This window comes from Sphaeramia orbicularis, chromosome 13 (assembly GCF_902148855.1).
Source record: "Sphaeramia orbicularis chromosome 13, fSphaOr1.1, whole genome shotgun sequence".
Lineage (NCBI taxonomy): Eukaryota > Metazoa > Chordata > Actinopteri > Kurtiformes > Apogonidae > Sphaeramia > Sphaeramia orbicularis.
The window spans coordinates 34,130,580-34,150,675 of record NC_043969.1 but is presented as its reverse complement, the minus strand read 5'-3'; the positions used below and the strand labels follow the sequence as shown (position 1 = coordinate 34,150,675).

Below are 20,096 nucleotides of genomic sequence, written 5' to 3'. Positions count from 1 at the left end.
TCATTCATCTCATGCTCCATGTGCTTATTTTTCCCTGAACTCAACAGGAATATTTGCTCGGAGCAACAAGTAGAAACTGTGCACACCACGAACCAAATCAAGAGAAGCAGATGGCCTTTTTGACTCGAACACTGATTAGTGAATTTATATTGTATGTCATGCCAAAGTGAAATATTCAGCTGAACTGGGGCAAGTTTTAAATGTTTAATAAGATGCTACATGAGACTGTCCATCTGGAGCAACAGAACAGCTAACAGTTGAACTGGAGGCGGACTGGCTGATGGAAATAGGCTATATATAGGCTATATATATACTGTACATATAAAGACAACCACTGATCTCCCCCCTGCAGCTCATTAATGAAAGCACTTTCAAGAAGGGTCTCAGTGCTGTAGAGAATCAAAGGGGTCACTCTTCTTACCAGGTATCTTTCTGCTCTGATAATGGCCACCAACCATAATGAAAGAGATGGCAAAGGAGGAGAATCATCTCCTCCAATGGATCATACAGTGAGAATCAATTTTCTCTCTCTCTACAGCTCATGAAGACAGAACTATAAACTGCTGTCACAGGTAACCAGACCAAATTATAATGCTTGAATTAGAAGAAAAGAACTGCTTCGTTTCAGATGACTGAGGACTGATCATGCAGCTTTGAGAGGAAATACTCCATGAAAAAAGAAATCCGATTCAAAGGTTCGGTGCACAATATCTTGCGACATCTAGTGAAGTTACACCCTCCCCTATGGTGACCTTTAAAAACACGAAAACCCTCAGTAAGACTATTGTTTTTCTGTCCATTGTGAGTTTTAAACGGAAATAAGTCTGTTCTGAGTTACTATAGACAGATGAGTCATTCTAAGGCTGTTTTTCAACCTTGGGGTCACCTAAAATTTCTGGTAATTGATGAAAATAATTTTAAAAAATGCAAATAAAAAATATATGGTGAGTTGAAAGAATCACAATCCATAAAAGACATGAAGTCTGAAGCTGAAACTGAAGCACTGTGGTTCTGTTTATCTTTCAAATGTTCATTGTGGTCGGTTTCAGATGCTGCAGCTCTTTCATAATTCACAGTTTGAGTTCTTGTTTGTTCAATATTAATTTGCAACCTTGTAAATACAAGCTGGATTCACTGTACATATCCTGACCAAGGAAAATAAAATTCTCACTTTGTGCAGTAATCTACAGCTGGCTTTTCTGCCTCCGTCCATAATAATATACATTATATAGACTAAATGGCATCTAAAATTAATGTTTATTTGCAACATAATATAGCAAACTATTACATGATCAAAAACAAATTAATTTTAGCAAAAAAAATGTGTGGGGTTATCAGAAATGTGTGATCTTAAAATGGGGTTACGAGCCAAAAAAGGTTCTCAGGTTACAAAAACATGATTCTTGTGATTATAACATAATTGTGAATATTACATTACATTTATGCAATTATATGTCTTTAAATCATGCATGCTGGACCTGTACATGCTGTGATAGGTGATATTTTGAAGGATAGCTGAGTGTGTTATTTACTATATACAGCTATTATTTTACAGTCACAGGGGAATAGCATATTAACAGGAAGAAATGAAAAATTTCCAAATACATAATAGCTGAATTTTGAAGATGAGAGAAAAGGAGAGGAAAAGGAAGGGGGAGGGGTAACTCACATCTGAAGCCAGCTCAAACATTTCTCTGCAGGCAAAGCTGCACAGTTAGGCGGCGATCAGGGAGCCATTTCTACCCATCTTCTGAGCTTTTTAGCAACTCAGCAAAAGTCATTAATAGGACCAGCGCCTACGGTGGTCTCTATGTGTCTGTGTAACATGACCACAGAACCAGTAGGAAGCTTAATCTTCACTGCATTGTGACTGAGGCGGTGAGTGGACAGAGCCGGCCTGTTGTCTTTTATGTATAATGGACAGTAATGTAGTCACCTAAGAACGAATAAACGACAGTGAAAAGTAGATCTTATCGATTTCAAGGTCATTAAACAATTTCTTTATAGCAGAGCACTTCCCAGCTATGTAAACACGACTTCCCTTCTTGTTATTAAGGAGTTGTTGTTTTCGCACCATACAGATCTTCATTAACTTCAGGAGCTGCAGATCTGTGAACACTGTGCACTTGCCAATCTGTATTTGATCATGCATTCAGCGCAAAACAAAAAGACCCAATTTGTTCTTTTGTCACTTTCACACAGAAAGCCGCGCGTTCAGAAACAGAAGAATAACAATTGAATCCATCAAATGTTTCATCTCGCCTGCCTGAAATAAATGTCACGGAGGGAAAACAAACCCTCAGTCGGAGCCCATCAAACCACTTATTTTGTTGGCCTGCTGGAACGCCTGTTTTGAACTTTATTGTCAAAACAGTTTTCTTCTCATTAATCACCAGATCGTCCTGCCACGATGGTTGAGGCCTCTGCACATGATGAAGATCCTCAGGAATGTCCTGCAAAACACAACCACACAGTAGAATATAAAAACATACAACATCTCAGAAGTAATTACATTCAGTTTTGATTGTATTACAGAATTACAGGTCTTTTAGTGTATTGAAATTAAAATAAACCCCCATGATGCATAAAATGTGCTCAGTTATGTCTCAGCTGTCAGGATTTTTAATGTTATTTGAAGAAGGCTATATGTGGCATGGATTATTACTAATTTTCTGCAGTGCAAAATGGAGTTCATCTGGTAATGACAGTGTAAACAAATGCAAATGGGACGCAATATGTGAGAGATGGTGGAACTGAAGAAATAATTGGAGAGGGATTTTGGAAATACGAGTGACAAATAATATGAAGAGCGCTCTTTTTTTTTCTTCTTTTGCACTCACTGAATAAATGTCAATCCTCCGGTCCCGGCCAACAGACATCACATAGCTTTGAACATAAATTGCAAAAGCTTAACACAGACATTGAAAGAGACAGACAAAAATGTACTCTGGGTCAAAAACACTCCAAAGTCACATCATGTTACTTACGAATTCCTGTGTACTTTCAGGAAAATGCAGTCACACACTTCATGATATTCACCGTCTACAGAGAGACACATGAATAGGGAGTATTTTGCAGTTTTTAGGAGAGAGTTAAAATTGCACTATGCTTACCTTTTTTTAGTGTTTTTAAGCACTGGCCACTGTTGAAGTTCCAGATCTTTAAACAGCCGTCTCTTGATCCTGTGATGAGCCTGAAAACACAGTGACATAGTTTGAGGACTGCATAACCCCAAGTCCAAAAATGTTGGAACTGTAAATAAAAATATATATATATACAGTCGCGGAAAAAGGATTAGACCATCCCCTTGTTTTCTTCAATTTCTTGTTCATTTTAATGCCCGGTACAACTAAAGGTGCATTTGTTTGGACAAATATAATGATAACAACAAAAACAGCTCATGAGAGTTTAATTTCAGAGCTGGTATTTAGACATTTTCCATGGTTTTCTTGATAATAACCAAAATCACTTAAGTTCTTAAATCAATTCCTATGACATTGTACTGCCAAAAACAGTGCTTTTAGGCATTCCGTGTTTTCTTTTCTGTCTGTTTTAGTCACATGATACACACAGGAGTTAGTACTTGATTGCATAATCATTGTTTTTGATTACTTTTGATGGTCTAATAATTTTTCCGCAACTGTATGTAAAAAAAGAGCAGAATGCAGTGATTTGCAATTGTCACAAACCCATATTTTTTCACTGTAGAACATAGAAAACATGTCAAATGTTTAAACTGAGATACATTTAGTCAGTGATTATGTAAATTGGCAACAGGTGAGAAATGTTATGGGGTGTAAAAAGAGCATCTTATAGAGGTAGAGTCTTTTCGACAGACGTTTACCAATCGGAGAATGGTCAAGGTCAAGGTCAAGGTTACTTTATTTGTACCCATAGGTAGATTTGTTTTGCAGTCTAGGTGATTGCTTTGGTATTACAACAGTACATACATTGAACATGTAAGACAGGTACTTGATCACACTTACAGACAGGACAAAAAGACAAAAAGTGCTCAGTGTTCCACCATTCATCAGTATAGCAGCATGGATAAATTAAAGAATAAAATAAATAAATAAGATCAAATAAATAAAAACAAGATGCAATAAAACACAATAAAAACCAGAAAAGATAAGAACAATCCGGGATAAAAACCAGCATATGCAATGGATCTACAATTCCAGAATAATGCTCCTCAAGAAATCTCTGTTTGCAAATATAAATCAACCATAGATGTCTATGATTTTCAGGCCCTCAGGAAGCACTGCATTAAAAACAGGCATATTTCTGTAATGGGAATCACTGCATGGGGTCCGGAACACTTCCAGAAACCAGTGTCTGACGGCGTTTTGCTATGATATCTACAAATGTTTAAAGCTCTATCATGAAAAGGAGAATATTTGAACATGACCCACAAATGCAGCCATCTTCTCTGGGCCAAAAGTCATTTAAAACTGACAGAGGCAAAGTAGAAAACTGTTGTATGGTCAGATTAATCAAAGTCATGGCTGTAACATCCTCCATCCTAAAGATTAGGGGTTCAAAGGCCTGCAACTGTGACGGTATAGGATTACATTCATGCTTATGGAATGGACCGTTTGCACATTTGGAAAGACATCAATGCTGAGAGGTATCTTTGTCTTTCAGGGAGGGTTTGACCCATTTGGACGTTCAGAGGCTCTGTAGTTACCATGGAAACACTGTCATCTTCTACAACATTGATTCACCAGTAAAACACATGGAGTTGGATCACTGACAGTGGATGGAGACACTTGGTTTATGTTCAGTTAATGATATGTTTTACTGAAAAAGTCATTTTTTTCCACAGTTTTCTCTGTTGTTGGTATAATAACCCTCAAATGTAATATAAGTATGATGATTAAAGCAATGATCAGTACATAGAATATCGGAAAATACCTGAATTTCACTGAAAAAAATGAAAAATAGAGAGGATAATATTATGATTAATGGTGATAAATCATTTAAGAAGAGAGAGACAAATTAAACTGGGAACTGCCACAAAAGTAGCACTGGGTCTTTATAGGTTAAAAAAGAGCCTGGTCTGCCTGCAGTCCACAACTTTGACCAAGTAAAAACATTTGGTGCATCACGAAACAACAGATATGAGCAGCTAGAATCAACATTTGTCTCCTAAAACTCCAGCAAATGGTCTCTTCAGTTCCCAGATGTTTATGGAAAAAGGGACGCTACACAGTGGTAAACATGGACCTGTCTCACATTTTCGGAGATGTGTTGCTGCCATCAAATTCCAAGTTAGCTTTTTTTTTTTTTTTAATTGTTTTTTTCTAAATTTAAATACTTGATATGTTTTCTATGTTCGATTTGATTTGATTTAGTGATTTATTCCGAACATGCAATGATATTTAACATAAATGCGAACAAGTAAACATAAATAATAATACAAATATCAACAATCATAAAAATCTTAGACAGACAGCACAATAGTTCCACTTACATGCCCGAAAAGGGGTGGGGAAGAAGTGCAACTTATTTCATCCCACCCCCTCTCCGTGAAATAATAATAATAATAATAATAATAATAATAATAATAATAATAATAATAATAATAATAATAATAATAATAATAATAATTTTATATATATTTATATATCCCTCTTCCTTTTCTGTTACTCTTTTATATTTATATATCTGTTCTCACACACACACACACACACTCATTCATCCATATACAAATACATATGTACATACATTACATAAGTACACATTCATGCATACAAATACACAAATAATCTTTTACCTACGCATTTCTTAATTGAGCTGGCGAACAAATAAATAATGAATTACTCAAAGAAAGAGTAAACAACATAACAACAACATAAACAACAGTGAACATATGGTGACAATTCTATTCTAATTTCTGTTGTATCCTATGGAAATCATTGCATTCTGGGGGTTTTTTTGTTTTTTTTTTACATTTTATGCAGCATCCCAACTTTTTTGGAACTGCGGTTATAGAGGGTACAATAATATGCAAGTTCAAAGGAACTTCTCTGCGCACGGTACCTTCTTCCTTTTGGGTCAAAGGTCATGCACGTGATAGCAGACAGGTCAGGTGTGCCACCAAACTCGAACACTTGACGTCCGCTGTCAAATTCCCAAACTCTTACCACCTTAAATAAGTAACATTCCACATAAAGCGTACAGTCAAATGCAGCAGATTAAAGGCTCCTGTTTGTGTTTGCACAGAGTAGATTCATTTTTTAGTGGAAATGTGAAGCCAGTCGTGTGTGAGTGCTATGTTGTGAAGTAATAATGCTCACAGATCCTTGAGTGCAGCTGACAACTTGACGAAACTCCTCACTGTAGCCACAGCACATCACAGGCTCATTATGTGAAACAGTCAGACGAGTGTGAAGCCGTGGCCTTAACAAAGGGAAATAAATATTGAGCTGAATATCAATGGTCCGCATTTATCTCTGAGCAAAAAAAGTCCTAACATTTGCGTCTTTTGTGAGAGTTACATCAACCACCAGATTCTTAAATTAGTTCACTCGAGCAGCATTTTCAAAATATCTTCAGAGCACATTCAACGATGAATAAAGCACAAAGGCATGACAACCAACCTTATCTTAAGAGAGAGCACAGCCAAAGAGTCTGCAGCAATGTAAAGGGATTTCATAGCAAGGGAATACGAGCACACAGAAATGTCACCATGAATCCCACTTGCTTTTGGATCTGCCGTAAATAGGCAACACTGATCTTGAATATCCCAGATCTGAAAATGGAAGGCCGAGAAAACGTCCTCAGTGTATAAGGCACATGTGTCTTTTTTTAAAAATATTACTTAGAATGTAAGGAAAACAAGTGAAACTTAAGGAAAAACCAGCCGTGACCCACTTTAACGGTGCCATCTATGGAGACGGAGAAGATCCGACTGTCCTCCGAGGAGATGCAGATGTAGACAATTGGAGCAGGGTGGCCTTTTAATATACCGATTGGTTTCCTGGAAAAAAGAAAACAAAGGCCACACATCGGTGAGCATCGAAAAGGTTCCTCTTATCTCAAATGACTGCTCCTCGAAGCAAATTCTGGAAGGTTACAAGAGTCAGATATAAATAAATACAGTAAGAACCTTCAGCCAAGTACAATATGTGCTTGGTTTAATGCTTTGGTACAATGTATGGCTCTGGAGAAAATAACATATATTCTTAAAGATAAAGTAGAAGAATATGAAGGTATACGGAAACCTTTTGTACAGTTTATTAATAAAACAGATATTGGAGAAATCTTATAGGAAATGTAGGAGAAAATACTGTTGGCAACACTGTATTGTAATGTGATTTTATCATTTTTGTTCTGTTGTGGTGGTTGAAGATGAACAATATCTGGAAGTTTTGTTTTGTGAGGTACCATACACAGTCGCAGAAAATATTATTAGACCATCAAAAGTCATCAGAAACAATGGTTATGCAATCAAGTACTAATTCATGTGTGTGTCATGTGACTAAAACAGACAGAAAAGAAAACACTGATTGCCTACAAGCACTGTTTTTGTCAGTACAGTGCCATAGATACCAATGTAAGAACTGAAGTGATTTTGGTTATTATCAAGAAAAAAATGGAAAATGGATAGATATCAGCTCTGAAATTAAACTCTTATGAGCTATTTTTGTTGTTATCATTATATTTGTCCAAACAAATGCACCTTTAGTTGTACCAGGCATTAGAGGCACAAGAGTGGTCTAATAATTTTTTCCACGACTGCTGTATGTTTGTATTTTGAAAATCCAGAATATTTTAATTTCATGTATCATTTATTTGTACATTTATTTCCCATTACACTGAGGGTAAGAGAGTGAAATGATGTTCTGTTCATATGAAGGGGTGGGACTGTACAAATGAATACTGAATGTACATATGTACACCAAAGCACAATAAAGATACTGTTAAAAAAAAAAAAAAAAAAAACAGCAAATTGATCAATACTGTTTCAAGTCACAATCTTTCAGCTTTGGCCAAGGAATAACAACACAAAGCAGGAGTTTTTCAATAAACGTAGAAACAGGATTTATTGTTATTGGACCATAAAAGAGAGTATAGGGGCATCAAACTTACTATAGGTCAGGAACCACATATATCCCAATATGGTCTCAAGTGGGCCAGACCAGTAAAAATAATAGAATAAAAACCTATAAATAATAATGACTCCAAATGTTTGTCTTTGTTTTAGTACAAAAAAAGTTAAATTACATTGTGAACATATTAACATTTATAATCTTTTCATGAAAGAATGTGGATAACATAAAAGACCAATATTATGCCTCATCTTAGCACTTCCACATGTGCATTACAACTCACAGATCTACAACGGCTCAGAGACATAATAGTGTTAAGATTGCAGTTATTTTTCTTATAAAATTTCACATTTTTTGTGAAATGATATTTTGTCAGTGTAAATATTTTCATAATGGGGTTTTCACATTAAAACAAAGGAAAAAATGGGGTTGTCTTTATTTATAGGTTTTATGCCATCACTTTACTGGTCAGACCCACTGGAGATCGACTGTTAATATCTTCCGTGTAATTTTTGTACTTTGCACATTCAGACTGGACCCTTTGGCATAGCCAGATTTGGCCCATGGGCCGTATGTTTGACTCCCCTGATGTATAGGGTGCATCAGAAAAATGTAGACTCAAACCAAAATGCAGGGTTAACATGTAATTATTTTTTTTCCTGTTTTATGTATGCAAGTAAAAGACCAATGGAACTTGTCATCCATGGCGACAGATCTCATATTAACCCTTCCACCTCCATGCGCAAAAGACTTTTATTTTGTACAATTCAAATTAGTGTTGTTCACTGAAGCACGAAAACTGACCCAGGACACTGGTGTCAATCAAGGGAGAATTATATTGTCAATAAACACATATGGCAAGATTTTCAAAATGTCTTCGCATTTTGGTTTTATGTTGTTTTTTCTGAGAGTCTATTTTTTTCTGATACATGCTGTAGAGATTAGAAAAGTGAACCTACTCTTCACACACTGTAAAATAAAACCTGGTTCCTCACCCAGAAAAACATGGATTCCACAGTCGTACCAGTCCGTCCATGCCTCCAGTGACCAACAAGCTGTGCTTTCGACAGAGGTCAAAGGTCTTCACACCTTTGTAGACGCTAAAAACTGTCTGGTCACTTGACGCCCTAAGTTGCGGGGTCCAATTCAGCTGTATCTTCTTGATCTTACCCTCATAACAAGCGTCTCTGATCTCATTTAACTGCTGTTCTGCGTCTGTTAAGGGCAGCACACAGCCTTTAGAAGAGAAAAAAAAAGCATCTTATTACAAGGCTCTGTGTACCAGCATCAATCAAAACATGCTTTGGGACCAAGGGCAAGTCAAAATAAATGACCAGGCTGGATAATGGACATGAGCACACACAAACACACACTGATCACTGAATTTGAGTCATCATGAGTCATCTGTGACAGCTCCCCTACGAGGCTGTCTAATGGTAAAAAGAGATTTTAATTACTGCACATTGTAGAGTGGAAGAACTCAGTGTGTTTCAACATTATTTAACCCTTAAAGACCCAAACAGCCACAAGTGACCAAAAACATACACCGATCTAAACTGTTTAATACCTGTTGATCTACTAATCTTATCAATACATGTAAAGAACTGGTGTAAAATACAGTTTGTCATTGTTTCATGGTCATCAGATATGACCCATTTGGACATTCAGAGGCTCTGTAGTTACCATGGAAACACCATCACCTTCTACAACATTGATTCACCAGTAAAACCCATGGAGTTGGATCAATGACAGTGGATCATGGAGGCACTTGGTTTATGTTTAATTAATGCTAGATTTAGCAGAAAAAGTCATATTTTGTTCATTTTTCTCTGTTTCTGATATTATGACAATCAACTTTCATCTGAGTGAAAAAGGAACATCTACATGATCAGCAAATTAAATATAGGAAAATACCTGATTTTCATTGAAAAAATGCAAAGTACAGAGGATAATATTATAATAAATGGTGATAAATCACTTAAGACAGGTTAGATATAGAGAAAAATGTATTTGGGAACTGACACAAAAGTAGCACTGGGTCTTTATGGGTTAAAACATTTTTTATACACATGCAAAAAACAAACTGTGACAGAGCTAAACAGAAATTACCTATGACAACAGAGGAGACGTCTTCATTTGATGAGGAGACAACAGCTCGGAAGCTCTGGAAATATCGTGCCTATAAATTCAGAGAGCAGAGTTGGTTGCTCATCCTCGTGAGTCACTAAGTCATCTATAAAATACCCTCCTGCTGAACTGAATTTTTAAGAAGACATTGATTTTCTAACTTTGCTGCACTTGAATATTTCTTTACAGCTTCCTTACAGCTTACACACATAGAGCAGAAAGTTAAAATATTACCTGTGTGACCCAGTCCTGATGAACCTTCCATCGGACAAACGTCACATTTGTACAAAATACTATGTTGTCAATTGCTATAGTGGGGATATTTTCAGTCCTGGGTAATTTATTCCACAATCTGCAGAAAAGATGAAAGGTGCAGTCAGGCCTGAAACTGCTCACATTTCCTCACACAAAGCTTCAGCGCAGTACACTACATATAATTTATTTGATTGGCCACGTATAGGAAGCCAACTTGCAATTTTCAACCACAACTTTAAGATGACGGCTAATTTGAGTAGAAAGCCTGCTATTTTTATCATTTTTTAACCCATAAAGACCCAGTGCGATTTTTATGGCCGTTTCAAAAATATTTTTTTCTGTATATTTAACTTTTCTTAAGTGATTTATCACCATTCATTATGACAGAAATAAAAACACGTATGAATTTTTCCAGGTTGGTTTTTGACATGAAGTCCATGAGTTCAGCTGTATTTTAATGTATAATATAAAGTGGATCTTGTTGTTTTAATGTGGCTTTTAATAGTGAAAGTCAGCCATAACACTGAGCTAATTTCATACTTGGGAATTTCATTTAACTTAATTGTGTCTACAGAAAACTATTAAGTTAATGCATCTTATTAAGATAACATAACCCTTTAGTTTCACAACAGGGAAAAAGCAGCAATACAGTAGCATAAGAAATTGTAAGAAAATATTTAAGTACAAAATATTCTCTACAAAACTGTAATAATAAAATAGGTAAAAGTGTGAAGCATAAAAAAATACAACTGCTGGATTTTGTAATTACCATATGCATCTCAAAAAACTACAGCCAAACTCAAGGATTTCATAAAAAACAGGTCATTCACACTTATTTGCTGCAGGACTTTCCAGTGCAGTGGTCTTTTGGCAGAGCTTCCCAAAAAGACCAGCAAAAGCCTGTTGCTTAGTCAACATGTAGCTATTTAATCTGCCGCATATTCACATAGTTTGTATTTACTGCCACTGTATGTAAAAAATATATATACATATATTTATAGTGCAAACTGCAGGTAAGCTGTGGATAATAAAATACTACAAATGAGTACAAAATTCAGGTATTATTACACAATGAGGTGAAAATCCCTCATATTTTGTTGAATTATTTTATAATACAATGTTTTACATGATGAAACATTTATATTGACAAGGTCCTATAAGTCCAGTGAGAAGTTTTTCACCTTCAAGTTAAAAGTTTCTGTCAAGGCAATCAAGTACAGCTAGCACATTTAGTGCAATAAGGGAAGTGCAAACAGAGAGTCTGTGGAAACTTGTAAACATAACACTTTGTGTCTCAAAGGCCATGACTGTACAGTTGTCGAAAATAATAATAATAATATAAATGTTAAACTCAAAAGCTCAATGCTACATAATGTGGAAATAGCTTATTTCTTCCATATGTATTTTGTGTGAGCACTAGCGGCAGCAAGTAATTGCTTGTCTATCAGAGTTGCAGAGTAAAACTCTGAGCAAGACATTTCAGAATTGAGAGTAGTAATGAGGTCAGTTGAAATGAGGACAAAGGACAGAGCAGCCTGGATGTTGGGGAGGTCAGCTGCCTGAAGAACTTGTATCCACCTCTCTGTTGTTCCCACGCAACTGCTTGGAGCCTGTACTGTCGGCAGTGTTTCCAGTCCAAGACCCAAAATTTGGTGTTGTCCGTGTCACCCATGCTGGTTTGTTATACTGGATGATTCCGTTTTCCAAGGGACGGCTGGCAACCCTACATAGCGGCTAACTTAGCATATTAGCATTAGCACCGACGCTAAAGTCACTGAAAACTCAACAGAATTCTTATAGGATGAGTCGGATATTACAAATGATAAATTACAGAAGGTTGGCCTCATTTAACAAACGAATAATAAGTTTAACGAAGTTTTATTGGAAGAGGTCAGCTCTAAGGCAAGTCACTTCCAGCTGGACACACATTAGCACAGATGTCAGCTGACATTTTTACCCACAATGCATTGTGGACATTGAAATTACGCAGTTTTTTGTTAATTTTAATGAGATTGGATTATTGTATTTACATGAAATTTGGCATCATAGGGGCCTTGTGGGAGTGGTCACACGGGGACGTGCAGGGCTGGGATCCTTTCCAACTCCCGAGTTAAACACCAGAGGAAAGGCGAGGAGGCACCTCATACAGGAGGAGGTCAGAGCCACAGTGGAGGAGTCAAGAACATGCAGGGCAGTGGGAATGAAACAGCAGGGTGCGTGGACAAGATGGGAGACTGTGGTTGAGAGGAAAGTGACCTGAGCTGAAATCTGGAAAGCCGAGCCTCACTGCATTAAATTCCTAATCCAGGCAGTTTATGATGTGCTTCCAAGTCCATCTAACTTGCACTCATGGGGCCTGGCAGAGTCACCAGATTGTCCTATGTGTTCTAAGAAAGGAACCCTAGAACACATCCTCAGCTGCTGCTCTGTGGCACTTGGAGAAGGGCGGTACCGGTGGAGGCATGACCAAGTCCTGAAAACCATCGCTGAAGCCATCAGCACTGGAGTTGAGTGGGCAAAACGGTCCCGTCCCTCCAAGAAAACTATCGCCTTTGTCAGAGCTGGGGAGTAGGCAATCCCGGCTAGAAGACTACCAACTGGCATCCTGACCACCGCAAGAGACTGGCAGCTGCTGGTGGACCTCGAGCTGAAGTTCCCCAGACATATAGCTGCCACCACCCTACGCCCAGACATCGTCCTACTATCAGAGGCCACTAAGCAAGCCGTGCTGCTGGAGCTGACAGTCCCGTGGGAAGATCGGATAGAAGAAGCCTTTGAGAGGAAGCTCTCGAAGTACACAGGACTGATCAGCGACTGTCAACAGGCTGGTTGGAAGGCAAGGTGCTTCCCAGTGGAGGTGGGATGCAGGGGTTTTGCGGCTCAATCCTTGGCCAGAGCCTTCAGTAACCTGGGCATCGAGGGAGAGAGTAGGAGGAGAGCCATCTGCAATGCCACCAAAGCGGCAGAGAGAGCCTCAAGATGGCTGTGGCTCAAGAGAGGAAAACCATGGAGCCATGGTAGCTAGTTGCCATCTGGACACAAGCCGGGGTCTGATCAGCCCTGGCTGGGTCACCTGGATGAGGGTGTATGATGTTGAAAGACCCGAAACACCCAGTGATTCCAGGAACATCACTGAAGATGTGTCCAGAGGCATCAGTAGATGTATTCTCACAGCGGTCAGTTTGTAAGTTTAATCATCCTGATGTTTTTTATATAGTTTGTGTTCAAGAACACCCTGAGTGAAAAGGTCGACCCAAATTGTGTGGCATAAGTACCCTTCGGCTCATTTCATATTGTGTACCCCTGTGAGTGTGGTGGCAAGGGATGTCCTGACAGCCAGACAGGGTCTGTCTGAGCTATGCAGTAACAGGACTGTCTGGCTTTGAAGGTGAAGTTTACTTTCACGGGCATACCTGGCTGGTTCAGCGCTGCTCACTCACAGGGGGGTGGTGGGAATTTTTTGCACTTCACGCACGCAAACAATGGAGTGCGTCATTTCTACACTCGGCTTTTTCCGCTTCACTGCATCGGCTCCATGTTCTCACACAGTGAGTGAGCACTCATGCCTCACAATACGAAGGTCTTGGGTTCGATTCCAACACCAGTCGAGGGGGTGGGATGGGGATTTCTGTGTGGAGTTTGCATGTACTCCCCGTGTCTGCGTGGGTTCTGATAGAGCATTGATTGGTAAATTGGTTAATCTAAATGCCCCATAGCTGTGAATGTGAGGGTAATTGTTGCCTCCGCCAAGGAGGTTATGTTTTTGCTGGCGTTGGTTTGTCTGTCTGTCTGTCTGTGTGTAAGATAACTCAAAAAGTTATGGACGGATTTGGATGAACATTTCAGGAAATGTTGATACTGGCACAAGGAACAAATGATTAAATTTTAGTGGTGATCGGGGGTGGGGGTGGGGGGGGTCTGTGCTTTTCTAGTTTATCTCTGTGTCAGCCCTGCACAAACTGGTGACTCGTCCAGGGTGTTCGCCCCTATGTAGCTGGGATAGGCTTCAAGCGAACCCTGTGACCCTAATAAGGATAAAGCGGGTTCAGAAAATTAATGTTTGTGTTAAATTATGCTTTTGTTTGTTCAAAAATAATAATATTTGAGCATTGAGACCCGATGGATCAAATATGATGCAAAATTGAAACTCATACATGGAAATTGATATTTGAAAAAAATAGATATATATATTTGGGTTGTTCAGAAGGCTCCAGTTTCAACGAACTGGAATTTTCTGACAGTGATTTAATGGTTCATGCTTTACATGGTTAATTTATTGATCATGTGGATGTGCATAAAAGCTCAGATTATTGTTGAGGGTTATTATATCAAAAACATTAATACAGAAAAAAAAATTACTTTTTCTGTAAAATATATCATTAACTGAACATAAAACAAGGGTTTCCATCCACTGTCATTAATCAAACTCCATGAGTTTTACTGGTGAATCAATTTTTAAACTCTGACAGCACTCATTTTAGTCATTTTATATGAGATTTTTTAATGTTAGGAGAACCAACAGGGTCTTTTAGTCTTTTATCCTGCATTGGTATTTATTGATTATTCATTGTTGATTATTTAATGCATTTATTTGTAGTTGCCTTCCAATGATCTTGTATTTGTATACTGATTCATGTTTGTCACATGGCTCTTTGAATGTTGACTGATGTCTGTGGTAAGCTGCAAATGAATTGCCCGTATGGGATAAATAAAGTTTTCTGAATGTTGTAGAAGATGATGGTGTTTCCACGGTAACTACAGAGCCTCTGAACATCCAAATGGGTCATATCTGACGACCATGAAAAGATGAATAAAAGCATTTTACACCAATTATTTACATATATTGATAGGATTAGTGGATCAACAGGTATTAAATATTTCAGATCAGTAAATGGTTTTGGTCGTCGGAGGCTGGTCTTGATGGGTTAAATAACACAGTCTGTGCATTATGGTATATGGAGCTGCATGTTGAATCTCAAAACTAAAAAGAACTGAATATAAGTTTTATTCTGAGTGTTTTTCGCATATGATACACATTTTGCATCTAATCTTATGCAACTGTTTCACAAAATTTCAGATTTTTCTACAAAGACATGGGTATGAAAATTCATTGAGGAACACTAATAAAACATGTCCAGTCAAACAAATCACCAATAAAAAAAGAAAATTATTAGAGGCTTGTATGATTGCTGTTATGATTCATCTCCCTCTGTAAAAGCTGTGCGGTACATGCAGTCATAATTTTGTGTTTATGCATTTTTCAGCAAATCATGCTTGTCATGCCAATTAAGTCGACCCCAGGAGGTCCCATCCTTTCTGCTCATCAACACGACTGCATGTTTTTCTGCTCGGGAATCACCATGCTGCAAGTGTTGCTCCCACTCATAGGAAAGCATCTTGTTTCTTTTTTGCCCACTAACTAATTCCTTTTGATCAGGCAAAACATGATGTGGAAAGGAAACAACAAAGCACACAATTCTGATTGGTTGTTAATAGTTGGCATCTCCTTCAGGCTAAGCCGACTTTACTTTGGATAACCGGCTGCGTAGGATATCAAAGAGTCTAATCACTGATTCTGAGTTGCTAACAGAGAGTTTGGAGAAAAGATGCCTGGAATTTTTTGACATTATTTTACTTTATTTACAGTGTCTACTAGCGCTTTTATATTTTTTATTTTGTCATTTTTGTGCAGATTGTACTAATTTTGTGAATAAGTGAGCAGCTGTAGTAAATTTACCTGAGGGTATCTCCAACGGAGGATATTAAAATGATATTCACACATCCCTGGATCACAAAAGCAAAAATTAGCCCATGTCAGTGTCAGTTCCGAATAACTGTCACCTTATAATTGGATTGGTTTCTATTTATCGACTCACCTCAGTGTCTCCATACAGAATACAACAAGTATCTGGATCAGTGTAGCTGTAAGGAGGAAGAATATAAACCATCATAAGCATCAGGACATACTGGCAGATTTGGAATGTGATGTAAACATGCAGTTTAGTTGCTCACCCACAGTCTAATGTCAGAGGCACCGTTTCTAGCGCATTGATTTGGCAATAAGGCTCCAGCGTGGAAAGCTCATAAAGTTGGATCTCTCTGTCACTGCAGTACGGCAAAGACACACACAATAAACAAAGCCGGCATGGACTGGAATCTGCAGTTAACAAGGAGATTTAATGAACTCAGTAAATGCCTTATTAATCTTTCGCCTCATATTACCCTGTGCCAATCAGCAGCTTGTTGTTCTCAGTCATCACAGTAAAATCACTTGCCCATTTTGACTTCCTATTTGCAGGTCCTTCAATCTGCGACACACGAATAAATACATACGCAAGAATCTAAATGAATATAAGTGAATGAATTTGTAGTTTTGTTGTTATACTATTGTATTACAGCAGGGGTGTCAAAGTCCTTTTAGTTCAAAGGCCACATTCAGCCCAATATGATCTAAAGTAAAACAATAACAGTGAAAAAAGTAAAAGTGCATCATGAAAATGTTTAGATCTACCAAGTTTCCTTAAAAATCTGAATAACATGAACAACCTGGAATCTCTTGAGAAAAATGAGTGCAATTTTAACCATATCATGGCTCAGTTTATCATTTACACACAGGCATTACACTTACAAATACACAAAATATTTACAGGCAGAATATTGGTAAAATTGCTCTTACCTCTCAAGACATTTCATATTGTTCACATTTGTTCAAGTTATTCACATTTTTAATCAAATAAATGAATGAATGAATGAATGGTTTATTTTAGTTCGTACATTAATAATAATAATAATAATAATAATAATAATAATAATAATAATAATAATAATAATAATAATAATAATAATAATAATAATAATGGATTGTATTTCTATAGCACTTTTCAAGGCACTCAAAGCAATTTACATAAGTGATCCATTATTCATTCACTCTCACATTCACATTCTGGTGGTGGTAAACAACATATCTATCCACAGCTGCCCTGGGGCAGGCTTTCGGCAGCATGGCAGCCAATTTGTGCCACATGACCCCTCTGACCACCACCAAACATTCACACACCAGTGTGAGTAAGCAGGCACCAGACACTGGAGGAAAGGTGGGTGAAGTGTCTTGCCCAAGGACACAATGGCACATGACTAGGACAGAGCAGGATTCGAACCACTCGGTTATTAGACGACCCGCTCTACCTCCTGAGCCACGGCCGACCCAGTAAACATCACACTTAGTACAATAATTATAATAAACATAAAAACCAAAGAAAGGAATGGGGTAGAGGCAAAAGCTTAGATTTTTTGCCTATCCTTAGGATAGTTTGTAAATGTAAATATTTTCACGTAATTTTACTTTTTTATATTAAAACAAAGAGAAAATTTGCAGTTTTCATTATGGTATTATGTTAGTATTTTACTGGTCTGACCCATATGAGATCGAATTGGTCTGTATGTGGAATCTGAATTAAAATGATTTTGACATCATTGCTTGTTAATATCTGCAGCGTAATTTTCTTATCTCACACATTCATCCCACGGGCCAGATTGGACCCTTTGGTGGGCCGGTTTTGGCCCACGAGCTGCATGTTTGACACCTGTGCATTGCAGGATGAGGAGTAACTGTTTTGTTTTTCCCATATACAGTTGAAATGACAGTGAATGACAGCATTAACACCCTGAAATATCCCCTGTACATGCCAGCAAGTGTATCTAAATTAAAACCTACAAACATGTGTTTTGTCTTCTGGGGTTTAAGCTCAGGACTCCAGTAGCAAACAGCTCCATCTTCACACACTGTTATAATGGTGCCATCATGCGTGGAATGGATGTTTACAACTGGAACGCCATGACACAATGCTTTCATAGTAGCCGGCAGAGTGAAAGCCACCTGCTTACTGCGTCTGACAGTTTCCTCCATCTCTTTGTGCTCCTGCAGCATGTGTGTGCAGAAGTCACTCTGTATTCATGTAGAGAAGCAAAACAAACACCACAGACGTCAATATCGAGAAATCTTAATCTCCACGTCTCCATTAGTGCTAAACACAGACATAATCTTTCAGCTTTATAATCACTTCAACCTTTAGCCCGTGAAAGAAGTAAAAGGCTGCTCCGCTTTCCTCTTTTAAAAGCCAAAGAGTAAAAGTTGCAGAGAAATTCTGTTAAATTCTGAGGCTGACTTAATGTTTCACTGTAGATTCCTGCTAGTGTGTGTATAGAGAAGAGCTATAACAGGACTAATTTCCCCTTCACTGACTAAAAGGGCTGAATGCTCCATAAGAAATTTCATCTCACCCATGAAATCCTTCCTTGGTCTGAATAATCAATCTTCTTAAATAACCCTTTAATTTGCATATCACTCTGTACAGAACAAAAGATTAAAGAACAATGACATGAAGATGGTGGTTATAGAAAAATGGGTTACTGATCAGATAAGTGCAAAAGCATTAAGGCTTTAATTACAATATAGGAGATAAAGACTTACTGCATTTGGCAATCCAAGGCACCTTTTTATTACACAGCTAAACATCTTCACATCGATGGATCTGAAGCCACTTGTTTCAAATTCCTTTTTGAGGGAAAAAAATATATTTACTGTCAGATTTTACAGATGTGAGAAACAGAATGTGTGTGACTAACCCATAAAGACCCAAACAACCGCCATCGACCAAAAGCATCTACTGATCTAAACTGTTTAATACCTGTTGATCCACAAATCCTATCAATATATGTAAATAATTGGTGTAAAATGCAGTTTGTCATCTTTTCATGGTCATCAGATATGACCCATTTGGACGTTCAGAGGCTCCGTAGTTACCATGGAAACACTGTCATCTTCTACATGATTGATTCACCAATAAAACACATGGAGTTTCATAAATAACAGTGGATGGAGACACTTAGTTTACGCTGAGTTAATTATATTTTGCTGAAAAAGTGACTTGTTTTGATGTAATAACCACTGAATTTACGCTGAGCTTTATGAACATCTACACACTAAAAAAATGCAGTGTCAATATTTCAGAGTCAAAATATTTTAACCTAGATAGAGTATTTTTAGCTCTATGGAGAGTAAATCAGCTCTAACAGTAGAGTTAAAAGTCAGTGTAAAGTTCTGCACAGATGCAACGTAAAATTCAACTCTACAGAGTAATGATTAGTGCCACTCTGCTGCATTGCATTGTGGGTACTTGACATTTTACTCATTGTGTTTTGTTTTATGTGCAGGGGTTCAAGGGGAGTCTATGTTAATGTTTATTTAGGTTAATGTGTCTGTTTTACAATGTTTATTGTCCTTTTTATGTATATTTTTTTATTAATGTGACACCATTAGTCAAACCTGTAAGCAGAAAAATGCCTTACCTGATTGCCGCCAAGAAGTTATGAATGCAAAAGTAATGAATGGATATTGATCTTCCAAAATACAAGCAGTTTTTGATGTGACTGAATTGTATGGAGCAATAATTGTCCCATCAGATTAAAAGTGTTATAATCATACATTTAAACTCTTACTACAAATCAAGAGCTATATTAAGAAATTTCTGAAGAACATCTCGTGACTCCCACCTTGGAAACCCCTGCAATTCTACATTGTTTCAATATTAACACATTATAGAGTCATTTTTAAACTAAATTTGGAGTAAAAAATAACTCTAGAAAGTGTAATCATATTAC

The 20,096-nt window shown here is 37.5% G+C and overlaps 1 protein-coding gene across 1 annotated transcript in view; it reads right to left on the bottom strand.

The window, feature by feature from the left end:
- The window catches only part of LOC115431598 (WD repeat-containing protein on Y chromosome-like), a 37,535-nt gene that overhangs the window by 8,844 nt on the left and 8,595 nt on the right, over positions 1–20,096 (bottom strand). Inside the window, exons 8-25 of the mRNA XM_030152074.1 lie at positions 18,907–18,990; positions 18,717–18,782; positions 18,151–18,381; positions 16,659–16,744; positions 16,449–16,541; positions 16,313–16,358; positions 16,174–16,220; positions 10,416–10,533; positions 10,164–10,233; positions 9,050–9,290; positions 6,877–6,982; positions 6,603–6,754; positions 6,300–6,402; positions 6,043–6,149; positions 3,114–3,193; positions 2,988–3,042; positions 2,841–2,886; positions 2,394–2,453 (exon numbers count right to left, since the gene is read on the bottom strand). Coding sequence (XP_030007934.1) covers positions 2,394–2,453; positions 2,841–2,886; positions 2,988–3,042; positions 3,114–3,193; positions 6,043–6,149; positions 6,300–6,402; positions 6,603–6,754; positions 6,877–6,982; positions 9,050–9,290; positions 10,164–10,233; positions 10,416–10,533; positions 16,174–16,220; positions 16,313–16,358; positions 16,449–16,541; positions 16,659–16,744; positions 18,151–18,381; positions 18,717–18,782; positions 18,907–18,990 — 1,791 coding nt within the window. The remainder of the gene's footprint in view (positions 1–2,393; positions 2,454–2,840; positions 2,887–2,987; positions 3,043–3,113; positions 3,194–6,042; positions 6,150–6,299; positions 6,403–6,602; positions 6,755–6,876; positions 6,983–9,049; positions 9,291–10,163; positions 10,234–10,415; positions 10,534–16,173; positions 16,221–16,312; positions 16,359–16,448; positions 16,542–16,658; positions 16,745–18,150; positions 18,382–18,716; positions 18,783–18,906; positions 18,991–20,096) is intronic.